General features: G+C 60.9%; 1 protein-coding gene across 2 annotated transcripts; it reads left to right on the forward strand.

The window, feature by feature from the left end:
- The first annotated feature begins 830 nt into the window (after window positions 1–830).
- LOC101084978 (chloride channel protein ClC-Ka) lies at window positions 831–13,226 on the forward strand. Of its 2 annotated transcripts, none has more exons than XM_045035141.1 (20): window positions 831–933; window positions 1,539–1,645; window positions 2,363–2,491; window positions 3,279–3,407; window positions 4,009–4,148; window positions 4,474–4,551; window positions 4,654–4,732; window positions 5,266–5,391; window positions 5,707–5,791; window positions 5,897–5,998; window positions 6,592–6,676; window positions 6,937–7,110; window positions 7,561–7,630; window positions 7,800–7,910; window positions 8,253–8,466; window positions 9,369–9,502; window positions 11,275–11,363; window positions 11,497–11,580; window positions 12,343–12,429; window positions 12,779–13,226. In XM_045035141.1, exons 2-20 carry the CDS (start codon window positions 1,546–1,548, stop codon window positions 12,824–12,826), a joined length of 2,064 nt encoding a protein of 687 aa, XP_044891076.1. In that variant the 5' UTR covers window positions 831–933; window positions 1,539–1,545; the 3' UTR covers window positions 12,827–13,226. The 2 variants fall into 2 exon arrangements, with proteins under 2 accessions (XP_044891076.1, XP_023113940.2); XM_023258172.2 differs by having other exon boundaries at window positions 11,500–11,580.
- The last annotated feature ends 203 nt before the right edge of the window (window positions 13,227–13,429 follow it).

Here is a 13,429-nt window from a genome sequence, read left to right on the forward strand (position 1 = left end):
AGAGTGTGCGGGCTGGAGTTTGACCGACCTGGTTGGGAATTCCGGCTCTGCCCTCGGTGTCTGTGACCTTGGAGCGGAAGCATCACCCCCCAGAGACTCCAATTTCTTTAAAATGGGATAATACCTCCCACCTCGTTGGGTTTCTGTGAGCGCTCACGGATTTGGGGGAGGGTTGAGCACAGAGCCTGGCACACAGCCAGGGGACAGCAGCAATGGGCCCCCTCGCCTTTGCCCAAGGTCTTCCTCCAGCTCCATTGGCTTTCTCCCCTCTCCCTTCTCTGCTGCTGCTGCCTCTTTGAGTTTATTTACTTATTTTGAGAGAGAGAAAGAGGAGAGCGAGTGGGGGAGGGGCAGAGGGAGAATCCCAAGCAGGTTCCATGCTGTCAGCCCCAAGCCTGACGCGGGCTCAATCTCACCAACCGAACCATGAGATCATGACCTGAGCCCCAATCAGGAGTTGGATACTTAACCGACTGAGCCACCCAGGCGCCCCTCTTCTCTGCTTTTTTAAACCCTTTCCATGCCCCGATCTGAGAATCCAGGGCCCTGACCCTCAGCCCCCCACAGATGACCCCTCCCTGTCCTGCTGGTGTGCAGGAGTTTCTCTCTCCCATGTCCCCCAGCCCACAGCAGGCACCTGCACCGTGCTTGAGTGCCACCCTCCGTGTGGCTGTCCTGGGTTTCGGGAAGCTCCTGCTCCTGGTCCCCCTTGGCCGCTCTGGCCTGCACGGCTCAACCGGCCTGGGCAGTTCTGGTTGGTTTGTCAAGGACATTCTTAATGGCCACGGTAAACCCGGGCAGGGCGGGGAGGGAGGGGGGCCTAGGATGTTGATTGGTGGAGCGCAGACCTGCTCAGGTGCATCTGGGCTGCAGGCAGAAGTGTCTCTGTTAGAGGAGGGCTGGCTGGGGCCACAGCAGGGCCAACGGACAGAGGTGAGGGGCTGCTGGGTGTGGAGCCGGGGCCTGGGTTGGGTGGAAGCTGGGCCAGGGCAGGTCGGGCTGGGGCAGGAGGCTGGGGGGCAGGGGGCCAGCACCTCGTTTCAATCCTCACGGCCTTTCCTTCAGCGCCTGCGGTTTACCTGCCTCTGTGGCCTGAGCAGAGGAGAGGGGGGCTCAGGGATGGGCAGGGGGAGTCAGAGCAGCCCCTGGGGACCCCACAGAGTGAGTGACTCCACGGGTCAAGGAGATTGCTCTGAGCAGTGGAAGGAGCCAAGCGGGAGCTGTGTCCACAGCAGGGGAAGGGAGTTCTGAGGCTTGGGGTCCTGCCTTGATCAACATGGTACTGGACACAGGGCACAGTTAGGAACCCCGGTCCCCACCCCGCATCCTCGGTGGCACCCCCTTAGTGATGAGGGCACAGCAGACCTATGTCCCCTCCTGGTAACTTCACACACAACACGCACACATGCACACACATGCAAACAGGAAAACACTTTTCCTTTTTATCTGGGAAGTTAGGGGCATTGGAAGGGCCAAGTGGCAGGGTAAAGCCACTGGAGCAGCTTACCAAGGGTCTGTCTGTCTGTCTGTCTGCTCAGGGACCCGATGGAAGAGCTGGTAGGGCTGCGCGAAGGCTCCTCGGGGAGCCCTGTGACTCTTCAGGAGCTATGGGGCCCGTGTCCCCGCATCCGCAGAGGCATTCGAGGTGAGAGCTAGGTCCCTTCCTCTCCCTATCGAAGACCCCTCAGGACGTCACCCCTGTCTACCCAGACCCCACCTCCCCCACCCACTTTGAAGTCCCAAGAGCTGTCCTGCCTTGATGTGCCCACAATCACTGGGCGGCCGGGAGGGAAGGGATCTGTCTGCCTGTCCCTTTGCCTATGGGTCAGACGTGCTCGATGTCTGTTGTCTGCCTTTGGGGAGAGCAGGTCCCAAGGCCTGGTGGCTATACTGGGGGCTTTGCTCCGGGCCCAGTGGGTGCTGCCTGGTCTGACACCGGTGCGGCCTGTAGGATGGCCCCGCGGGTCTGGAGACATGGAGGGGTCCTGCTAGCCCCTTGTGTTCTGTAAGCCGTGGGCCCTGCGGAGACACTGGAGAAAGCTGTGGCTCTCAGCACACACTCCCCACCCCCTGCTGCCCCATCATTCTTCCATGAGTATCCAGTGTGGGTGGGGGGTGGGCGGGGAGGGTGCCAGGCCTCTGTACCCCGCCAGGGCCCACCGTGCGGCCACCTTCACTTGTCCAAGTTCCTGCTCTGCCCCTCGTGTGCAGACCCCCTTCTGGGCTACCCTGGGCTTGACCACATGGCCCCAGCCCCACACTGCCCCTGCCCTCCCTGCCCTGAGCCTGAGCAGGCCTCCAGGGAAGGGGCCGTGCTTGCCCCACCCCTGTCCCGGGCTATGACCCAGTGCCCCTGCCCCAGGGGGCCTGGAGTGGCTGAAGCAGAAGCTGTTCCGCGTCGGGGAGGACTGGTACTTCCTGATGACCCTCGGGGTGCTCATGGCCCTGATCAGCTACGCCATGAACTTCGCTATCGGGCGCGTGGTCAGAGGTAACCCCTCCCTGGCACGCACTCCTGCTCTGGACACAGGCTTCCACGCACGCTCTCGGGATGCCACATGGGCCGCCAGGTGCATCGGGGGTGGAGGAAGGCTCCGGGTAGGGAGGAGGCCTGGGTCTGTGCAGGCGCTGCTCTTGATTTGCTGCGCAACCCTGGACAGGCTCCTGCCTCTCTATGGGCCTCAGTCTCCTCATCTGCGCGATGAGCAAGAGAGGCCCGGATGTGCCCAAGCTCGTCCTCCGAGCTTCTGCCCACCTGTTCTTGCTGCCCCTGTTTCTTCTCCTCCCTCCCTCCTTGCTCTCGGCTCAGTAACTCCGGGCGAGGGCACTTGGTCAGGCTACCAGACACAGACCTTTCTTTTCCCACGCCTCAGCAGGCTCTCTGCACCCTGAGATCTCCCAGGAACCGGGATAAGGGGGCAGGAAGGTTCTAACACCCCTCTGGCGGACTTGCTCAGGGACTCTCCTGAGCACCTGCTATGCACATGCCCCGGCCATCATCTGAGAGCTCTCTCACAATGACCTTGGGAGGGAAGTCCCACTGCTAGCCCATCTGACAGACGGGGAAGCAGAGGCTCACAGAGGTTAAGTCACTTGCCCAAGGTCACTCAGCTAGGGAGCGGCGACACTGGAATATAGACCCAGGGTCCTATGTCTCCCTCCATTTGGGGATCTGCTGCTCCCTGGGTGGCCCCGGGCCTCCTCTCTTTGAGCCTCCACTTCCTGGTCGGGGGACACCTGAGGGCTGTGATGGCTCCCTGACTCCCGGATGTCCCCAGCACACAAGTGGCTCTACCGGGAGATTGGGGACAGCCACCTGCTCCGGTATCTCTCCTGGACTGTGTACCCTGTGGCCCTGGTCTCCTTCTCCTCTGGCTTCAGCCAGAGCATCACACCCTTCTCTGGAGGTGAGCCATTTGCCTGTGTGCTTTGTACCGCGGAGCCTCGTGCCAAAGCCTTTTCCTGTCTCTCGCGGCTTCTGATGGGGGGAGGCAGGAAGCAGTGACCCCATTTCACAGCCAGGGAGGCCAGGCTCAGGGGAGTCGTGTCACTGCCCCAGAGTCACACAGAGAGAAGGCCAGATCTGGACTCTTGGCTCACTGCTCGCTCTGCTTCCTTTCTTAGGGCTCTTCTGGGTGGTGACGGGGAGCCCTGGTGGCGGGTTCCCCAGGGAGGAGGGGCACGGCTCCCCCAGGGCCTCTCAGCTCTGCCTCCAGCTCCAGGCCAGCGCTGGGGAGCTCCAGGGGCACATCCGCGGGTGGCCTGAGCTTCTGTCCTGGGTTCCCCCCACCTTGTCAGAGCTGTCCGCCAGGCTCAGCTGGAACGACATGGGCAGCTCACGTCCCCCTCTCTGACCCTCACCTCTGCAAATGAATTTGCAAATCCCAACTCAGGGTTTTGGAGGACCCGACAGGTTCACGGCGTGGAACATTTTGCGCAGGGTGAAGTGTTAAGAGTCTAATCTGGAGACTGTGCCTCCTTTTGCCCCCCTGTCCATCCCCTGCCAAGGTTCTGGAATCCCAGAGCTGAAGACTATTCTGTCAGGCGTGGTGTTGGAGGACTACCTGGATATTAAGAACTTCGGGGCCAAGGTCGTGGGCCTTACCTGCACCCTGGCCACTGGCAGCACCCTTTTCCTGGGCAAAGTGGTATGCCCCTCTGCCTTTCCCCCCAGGGCCCCACAGAAGCCGGGTCAGCGGGGACTCAGGCCGATGCCTGCCTTCAGGGGCTCAGTCTTGGGGAGGAGATGGGCTGGGTCCCCAGCGTGTGACAAAAGAACCGGGGAAATGAAGAAGGGTGTGGACGGGTATCCATGCGGGCCTGGATGAGGCTCTCTCTGCGCTCTCCCCCCCCCACCCCCCCCGCCGCTTCCCCCAACCCTGGGCCCCGAGGGGGAGGGGCTAGGGCTCTGACACGCCCCCCACCCCCGCAAGCCCCGCCCCTGTGCCCACGCCCCCCCCCCCCCCCCCACAGGGCCCCTTCGTGCACCTGTCTGTGATGATCGCTGCCTACCTGGGCCGTGTGCACACCAAGGCCATTGGGGAGCCTGAGGTAAGGGAGTCAGGGAGGGCCATCCTTGGAGGGAGGAGAAGGAGGGGAGGGTGGGGGCTGACTCTGAGCCCCGGACTCCCCCCCCCATCCCCTCTCGCACAGAACAAGAGCAAGCAGAACGAGATGCTGGTGGCAGCGGCCGCGGTGGGTGTGGCCACAGTGTTTGCAGCGCCCTTCAGCGGTGAGACCCTCCCTCGCACCCCTCCCTGCACCCCAGGGCCCCCCTACACCGCTCCTGTCCCCTACCGCTGTGGACTGATCTGTTCACTTCTGTGTCCAGCTGAGGGACCTGCAGGAGGGATTGGGGCCAGCTGAGATCTTGGTTCTTACAACAGACTTTTGAGGGCACGGCCACCCCTGGGTGGGGTGGACGTGTTTATTGAGACACTTCAGGGTTACGCCAGGCAGACCCGGGTTTGAAATCCAGCTTCCCTGCGTGACCCTGGGCTGGTGGGGTCAGCCCTCTGAGACTCACCTCCTTGTCTATAAAATGGGGACCACAGTGGCCCCACTCCCTAGGGCTATTGGAGGGATTGAGATGGCCCAGGAGGACACACACAGGCATCTGCCCTGGGCTCCTGCCTGCCCTCCCTCACTTCAGGTCAGGACCGAAGAGAGAGAGGGCAGGCCTGAAGGAGAGAGGAGAGCAGGACGGGAGGGGTCAGGGTGCTGGGATGGGTGGGGGTGGGGCTCTAAGCTCAGCATCACCTTCAGGCGTCCTGTTCAGCATCGAGGTCATGTCTTCCCACTTCTCTGTCTGGGATTACTGGAGGGGCTTCTTCGCTGCCACCTGTGGGGCCTTCATGTTCCGCCTCCTGGCAGTCTTCAACAGCGAGCAGGGTGAGTCCCCATCAGACCACCTGACCCCAGGCCCGGCTCCCTCCTCGTCCCTCCCCCCCCTCCCCTCTTTCCCTCTTTTCTCCCTCTCCCCTCTCCTTCCCGACCTGTACTGGGCATGAAGGATGGGGGCCCTGAGAGTACAAGATGGCACAGTGAGCAAAGAGGCAAAGGCTGGTTGTTGGGGCCTTGAATGCCAGGAAAGGGTACTTCATGGGGGCGGGACTTGGCACGACCCCCACGCTTGTTTGTTGAGGCTGGGACTGGGGTTTGGCTGGGGTAGGAGCGTGGTCCCTGATCATTCCCCTCCTTCCCCAGAGACCATCACCTCCCTCTACAAGACCAATTTCAGGGTGGATGTCCCCTTCGACCTGCCAGAGATCTTCTTTTTTGTGGCCCTGGGGTGAGTGAGTGCCCCCCACTGGGGGCCTCCCCCCCCCCCCGCCCCAGGCCTGAACTGCCACCCTGTTTCCGGGCTGGGGCTCCAGAACTCCCCTCCCCTCCCCAGGGCCATCTGTGGCATCCTGAGCTGCGCTTACCTCTTCTGTCAGCGAACATTCCTTGGTTTTGTTAAGACCAACCGGGTCACCTCCAAACTGCTGGCCACCAGGTAGGCTCTGGGCAGGGACTGGGGACCTCTCAGGGGGAGCAACCCCCTGGCCCCTGCTCTCAGCCTCCTGATCTGTTTTATAGAGAGCCTGCCCTCTGTACTGTCGTCCTCCCCCAAACCTTCCTAGCCCCCCAAACCTTCCTAGCCCACACGCCACTTATGGAGCCCTGGTTCCCTCCTAACAGCCCCTCTCCGGGTCCCCTCAGCCCCCCCTCCACCACCCCCAGCTTGCTGGGCTACCAACCCCTCACTCTGTCACTGAGTTTGCACCCCCCACGGAAGGCCCACTTTCCCATGGAGCCGGAAGGGCTAACTGAGCCCCTCTCCTCCCCGAACCTTGCCCGCCCCCTGGCATTGGCATCTCAGAGTCGGCCTCCTCTGCCCCAGGCCCGCCACGCGTGGCCCCCATGGCCTGATGGGAGCCCCGTCTGGGCGGGGTGGGGCTGACCCCCACAGGGTTCCTCCCCTGGAGTGGATCCGGCCCCCAGCGTGGTGGGGGGGGCCCGCTCTTGTCCTTTTCCCCTTCCGGGGGGGTGAGGGAAGAGGGGGGCCAGCACTGGAGCTTACCCGCCCCCTCCACCCCCACCCCACAGCAAGCCTCTGTATTCCGCCCTGGCCGCCTTGGTTCTTGCTTCCATCACCTACCCCCCTGGCGTGGGCCGCTTCATCGCTTCTCGGGTAAGGGGTGCAGGGCTGGGAACCCCCCCCCCGCCATCCGTCACCCACTTTGTGCCCGTCATCTCGCGTAATCCCCACCACACCCGTAAGGGGAAGCCTGTGGGTCATCCTCGAGTTCCAGACGAGGACACCGCAGCTCTGGGACATCAGAGCCCTTCCCGAGGCGGGACAGGGCAGAGGAAGACTCGGGGCAGGGGCAGGGCAGGGGGGTGGCAGGAAGGGGCCCCCCAGCCCCCTCACCGACCTGTCCCCCGCACCAGCTGTCCATGAAGCAGCATCTGGAGTCACTATTCGACAACAACTCGTGGGCGCTGATGACCCGGAACTCATCCCCGCCCTGGCCTGAGGAGCTCGACCCCCAGAACCTGTGGTTCGAGTGGTACCACCCACGGTTCACCATCTTTGGGACCCTCGCCTTCTTCCTGGTTATGAAGGTGGGTGCCAGGGGGCCCCCAGGGGAGCGCACAGAGTGGAGACCAGCCTGGGAGGGGGATGCTTGTCCGTGGCCTGGGCCTCTTCCGCCCGGCCCGCCTGATCTGACTCCCGCCAGCTGTGCGGCCCTGGCCAAGTTGCTTCAGTTCTCTGAGCCTCGGTTGCCTCGTCTTTAAAACGGTTGCTGTGTCGGCCTCGGAGGGAAGGTTGAGAAGGAAGAGAGGAAAGCCCTCGGCACGGTGCCAGGCACACAGTAGGCACTTTGTCAGGACGGGTTTCCTGCCCTCGGTCAGCGCCTTCCTGGTCAACAGCAGACACCGGCGATGGGCGCGTGCCCGCGCGACCCCCTTCCCCCCGGGACACTCCCCTGTCCCCCCATCTATTCCCTCTTCTCGCCCACTCCTGTCCGGTTGCCCCTAACCTCTGCCCTGCTGGGTTCCCACCGCCCACAGTTCTGGATGCTGATTCTGGCCACCACAATCCCCATGCCTGCCGGCTACTTCATGCCCATATTCATCCTCGGTGAGTCTGGGGTTCTGAGGGTCTGAGAGGTTCAGGGTTACTGGGGCAGGGCTGTGGCTCTTGGCCCCTCCCTTCCCTCCTCCGAGGGTACTGAGGTTAGTCCCCAGGAACCGAGGGCTGTGGGAGCCGGGTCAGCCTGGCTCCCCCTCCCCCTGCTGTCTGTGGCCAGGAGCTGCCATCGGGCGCCTCATCGGGGAGGCCCTGGCTGTTGCCTTCCCTGAGGGCATCGTGGCCGGAGGGGTCACCAACCCCATTATGCCTGGAGGGTACGCCCTGGCAGGTGAGTGCGCTGAGTTCCCCCTGGGCGGGGAGACATGACGGAGCTGGGCTGGACCTGGGGGGTCAGCCGGTGGTTCTGCGGGGCATGGAGTGGTCACTGCGCCTCCCCGTGAGCCCCCTCCCTGAGCCCCCGTGACTCTCTCTGGCTCCCGTCTTGTCCCTGGTGCCCCACACTCTCCCTTACCACGCTCCCCCTCACCGAGCCCAGCCACCGGGGCACCTCCAGCGTGTGGCCTCTGGACAGCTGCCGTCTAGCACGTGGCCTTAGCCCCGGGTGGCTCTGCGCTCTGCACGAGGCTGGCCCCTGGCCTGAGCCGCCCCGCCCTGGGTCTGCCCCCTGCAGGGGCTGCGGCCTTCTCAGGGGCTGTGACCCACACCATCTCCACGGCGCTGCTGGCCTTCGAGCTGACCGGCCAGATAGTGCACGCGTTGCCGGTGTTGATGGCCGTGCTGGCAGCGAACGCCATCGCCCAGAGCTTCCAGCCTTCCTTCTATGACGGCACCATCATTGTCAAGAAGCTGCCATACCTCCCGTGGATCCGAAGTCGGAAAATCAGGTGAGAGGTGCCCACTTTGGGCTGGTTGATGGGGGTGATGGGTCTGGGTGGGCTGGCGTGAGGCCCCGCCTCCAAAAAAAAAAAAAAACCACAAAACCCTCACTGTGGCTGACCTTGGACCTGGGTGGTATGGAAGAGGCCAACACACAGCCACCTCATCCGCACTCTCTCCAGCTCCCTGCATGACCTTGGGCAAGTCCTTGGCCTCCTGGGCCTCTGCGTCTCATTAGCCATCAGTCCGTCCTCATGACGGTAGGACAGAGATTGCCGATTTGCTGGGAACTGGCGCTCAGAGAGATGCCTTGTCCTGCTCGCGTCCCACAGAGAATCGACGCCAGATCTGGGAGGTCCCCTCCTCTCTCCCACTCCTGCTCTGCTGTCCTGACTGGGACACAGGGGGCTGGAATCAGGCTTTGAGGTCCTCACATGGCAGCCTCTGTTCCCAGAGAAGCAGGACTGAGAGTCTCTGAGACCCAAGGCCCAGCTCCCAACATGTGCAAGCTGCCACCTTGCTCCGGGCCTCAGTTTCTCCATCTGTAAAACGGGGGTGGCTACTCCAGTGATGTTCAAACTTGAAAGCCTTTTTTTCATTTTGCCATAAAACTTCCCTTCAGATGAAGTTTTTCAGGGAAGGCTTCCGAGTAAAACAAACCAAAGCGGAGACAGTCTGGGCGGGGAGACAGGGGTTTGAGAGCTAGGAATCCAGAGTCAGGCCATAGGTGAGCCGGTCCCCAAGTTCCTCCCCACCTTCGGGTTCTGCCAAGTTCCTCCCCACCCTAGTTGCTCCTCCTAGGAATGTCTCAGCGCCTGCCCACAGCCAAGAACCAGGTACCCCTGCCTCGTCCTGGGGTCTGGACATCCTGCCACTCCAGGACCTGAAGGGAGCGCCCTTCCGCCTTCAGCTCTCACCGAGTGACTGTGGAGCACTTCATGAACGCTACCATCACCACGGTGGCCAAGGACACACCGCTGGAGGAAGTGGTCAAGGTCGTGACCTCCACGGACATGGCCAAGTACCTCCTGGTGGAAAGCACAGGTGCCCGGCAGGAAGGGGGGAGCGCGGGTGGGGAGGGGACATTCCCTCGACCTTTCTCTTCAGCCTTGGGGGCTCAGGTCCAGGAAAGGGAAAGCAGGGCATGGGACCTGTCAGGCACCTGAGTCTGAATCTTCTCTCTACAACTGTGTGACCTCAGGTGGGTCACTTCACCTCTTTGAGCCTCGGTTTCCTCACTGGTAAAATGGAGGTAGCAACCGCCCTACTTGGGGCGGTTGACATGTTTAAATGAGAGACGAGAGGGGGCTTGTAAGGCACTCTGCGGATACCTTTAGGAATTTTAGAAACCAGTCCTCGTGTGCTTGGGAGTGGGGATAAATCGATGGGAACACTACCAGGGTCTCCCCTTCAAGCATTCCCCGGCTTAGTCACCTCTCTTGAAACCCCGTTGCCATGAGAAAGATCTCTTTGGAGAAAAATGGATGGGCACCTTTGTTAAAAGACACACGAGCTGAATCTTGGGGAAGGATCTAGCTAGAGCATCATTTCCCGCTGGGACAAGTACAGTAAGAGTGGGAAAGACATGCCGGAGGGGGGGGGCAGCTATGTCCACTCGGGCCACCGCCAGCCCATATGTGCAAACAAGGCAAGGTACACACTTGGCAAGCATAGCACAGCAGGATTTTGACGCCCACTCATCCTTTCAGCAGGTGCCTTGTTCAGGGAGCAACCTGCACAACTGTATGGGTCACCCCCATACCCACCCCAAGAGACCATAACGTCATTTATGAGCAACAGAAGCCTGGGCAAACCCCTCAAGCTCTAAGAATTGCAGTTTCCCTACCTGGAAAATAGGGACCAGTGCACTATGGAGTTGTCGGAGGTTCTCACCCCAAATGCCAGGCCCTCTCCCCACTCAAACTGGGATACCTTTAACATTATCCCACAGAATGCACCAAATATCCCGTTTGAAAATACTTGCATATGTCTGACTCCCCTAAGAGGCTTCACCTCCTGGAACAAAGACAGAACTGGCCTCCAAGACAAAGTCTACTTCTACCCTTAGAGCCACAGGAAGCAAAGAGCCCCCAACCAGCACAGGCGCAGGTTGTGGGACCCTGGCGCTCACCTAAGACACAGCTTTAAGTGTTATCGTTGTCGTTGCTGTTGTTTAAAGGGAGAGTATTTACCTATCTAGTTGTAAAGGTTTTTTTTTTTTTTTTTCCTAGTTGTAAAGTTTTTTGTTTTTCTGGTGGTAAAGTTTTTTTGTTTTTGTTTTTGTTTTTGTTTTTTCTAGCTGTAAAGTTTTAATGTTGCTTGACAAGAAGGAAGACTACCAGGACTGCCCCCTCAAACCTGTGCCCGCTCCAGTCATGGCCTGGAGTGAGGCTTGCCAAGCCCTCAGCACACGGTGCATTTCCTGGGGGAAATGAGGGGCAAAGCCCGGCCGTGATGCACAGATATCTTCACTCTAGTTCTCCCAAACCTGCTCTTGCCTTGAGGCCCCGCCACCGGGGCGGTCAGGGTGGGCAGGTAACCTCCCGGCCCCCTGGCAGCCTCACCCAGCTGCCCTCAACCACCAGGCCTCCACATCAAAAGCTGAGTGACCTTGGGCAAGACGATCAACCTCTCTGTGCCTCTGAGCCTCAGCTTCCTCTTCTGTAAAAGGAGGGGTAATAGTTCCTGACCCATAGGCTGCTGTAGGTTCCTGAGAGACACGAGAACACCCAGCACAGTTCTTGGCACATAGTCGGTGCCCAGCAGATGCAAGTTTCTCCTTCCTGATGCGGCTCTCTCCCTCTCCACTTGTGCAGAGTCCCAGATCCTGGTGGGCACCATGGAAAGGGCCCACCTGGTGCAGGCACTCCAGGCTGAGCCACCTTCCTGGGCTCCAGGACACCAGGTGAGTACAGGACGGGGAGTGGTCCGCAGGGTCGTGAGGGGAGGGGGCCTCTGGGAAAGGTGGTTCTAGGGGGCCGGCCTGGAGGAAGGGGTGGCTGGCCCAGGCCCCCCATGATTTTCCCACCATCCCCAAGCAGTGTCTCCAGGACATCTTGGCAGGGGGCTGTCCCATGGAGCCAGTGACCCTGCAGCTGTCTCCGGAGACCTCCCTGCACCAGGTAGTGGGAGACAGTGGGGAGGGTTGGGGCCTGCGGGCCTGCGGGCCTGCGGGCAGACAAGGGCTGTGGGGTAGAGGGAAAGAGCCCAAGGGGGGAACTTGGGCTCCAGCTTTCTTGGCATGCTCTGTCTCCTTCTCTTGGGTCTGCTTCCTCATCTGCGGAATGGACACAGCAGTCCTTGTCCTCTCCAGCCTTTATTGCTAGGATTCTTGGGATGACGCAAAGACTAAGGGAAGAGGGAGAGCTTGGGGGAACAGAAGCCTCTGGGTGGAGAGAGACAGTAGTTAAAAATGTGTCTTTGCATAAAGGTACACATGGGTCTCGGTTTCAGCTCTACCATATTCTCCTCGTGTGATCTTGGGCACATTACTTAATCACTCTGAATGCTGATCCCCTCCCACCCTGCAAAACAGAGCCTGGCACATGGGGTTGGGGACCTGGGGGAGGCCTCAGTTCCTCTGTGCTGCTGGATGATCCTGGATCCCTTTAAATAAACCCGTCCTCTCCCTTGGTCCCTTATGCGGACTCTGGAGACCTCTGGTGGTCATGGTGGATATTGCAGGCCCGGGTCCTGTCTCCCACCCACCACTATGCACGCGGCCGCCCTACCCTTCCCAGGCTCAGAGACAGGCAGGTGGGCACCACTGGGACGGAGCCCTGGCCAGGGTTCCACCTCAGCTCACAGCCCCCAGGGCGAGATTGAAGCTAGAGGGGTGGGCTGAGCACATGTCCTCCAATGTTTCCTAACAACCCCTCCTCCAGGCACACAACCTCTTCGAGCTGCTGAACCTTCAGTCCCTCCCTGTGACGTCCCGGGGCAGAGCTGTAGGCTCCGTGTCTTGGGTGGAGGTACGAGGGTCCCAGGGGCGGAGCAAGGCAGAGGAGCCATGCTCTAGCAGGCTGGGGAGGCAAGGGGGGGCACCAGTATCCTCCCATCTAAATTTAGAGGGGTCTCACTGGATTCTGATGAGCCTCACTTCTTGGCCCAGAGTGGCTGGCCGCTGTTTTGTGGCCAGTGGCCAGTCTTGCCATTCTCTGGACCTCAATGGTTCCATCTGTGCAGTGGCGGGGGGCGGGGGGCACTGGCTTCAACGTTCACCCCAGAATCAACCCCGAGCAGAGTCAGGTAATACTGGAACCCCCACTCTTAGCCTCTTCTACATCCTCCCTCCCCCCAACCCCTCTTTCTCTGTTCTAGTTGAAGAAAGCAATTTCCAGCCTGACAAACCCACCAGCCCCAAAGTGAGCCAGCCTGGCAAGACGAAACAGGGCGCCTCAGCTGCCCTGGTGAAGGAGGTTGGGCAGGGACCCTGCCTCTCTTCCCCCATCACGGCACACCTCCCGCCCAGCTCAACTGCTCAGTGTAGCGGGCAGCTCCGACCTAGCACCAAAGAGGGCCCCACGGTCACCATGGTCCATCCTGGGTGACGCAAGCACTATGTGCCTTAAGGGACAAGTTCCACCCTGGACAGAGCAGAAATGGAGACCGCAGAAAACCAGCGGACAGTGGGTGCTCATCGAAAAGTCACCAAATTTACAATGAAGACAGGGGTGTATGCGGTCACCAAGGGCAGGTACAGAGGCCCTCTGGGGGTTGTAGGACTCCCAACCAGAGGCTCCTGAGAAAAATAAAGCCGATTCCCAGAGCTGCAGACCCCCCCCCCTCAGCTCCAAGGGCGTTGATGTACCTGTGCGGGCCCTGAGCGAGCTCTTGGGGGCCCCCTGGTGGCCACCTGTGGGCATCGCAGGCCTGGGTTCCTGGCCTCCCACTGCTCCTAAATAAGCAGGAGAGCAGGTCCCTCACCAGGTCTTATGACGCTTGTCCTCACGAATAAGAAGAACCCTGTGG

The sequence above is a fragment of the Felis catus genome, chromosome C1 (assembly GCF_018350175.1).
Source record: "Felis catus isolate Fca126 chromosome C1, F.catus_Fca126_mat1.0, whole genome shotgun sequence".
Classification (NCBI taxonomy): domain Eukaryota; kingdom Metazoa; phylum Chordata; class Mammalia; order Carnivora; family Felidae; genus Felis; species Felis catus.

Excerpts from the sequence above, each read along its gene's own strand:
- LOC101084978 (XM_045035141.1), top strand. The coding sequence starts at position 1,546 with ATGGAAGAGCTGGTAGGGCTGCGCGAAGGCTCCTCGGGGAGCCCTGTG. Across the intron at positions 4,552-4,653 it reads AGGCCATTGGGGAGCCTGAG|AACAAGAGCAAGCAGAACGA; the intron begins GTAAGGGAGTCA and ends CCTCTCGCACAG. Across the intron at positions 11,364-11,496 it reads CCTGGGCTCCAGGACACCAG|CAGTGTCTCCAGGACATCTT; the intron begins GTGAGTACAGGA and ends ACCATCCCCAAG.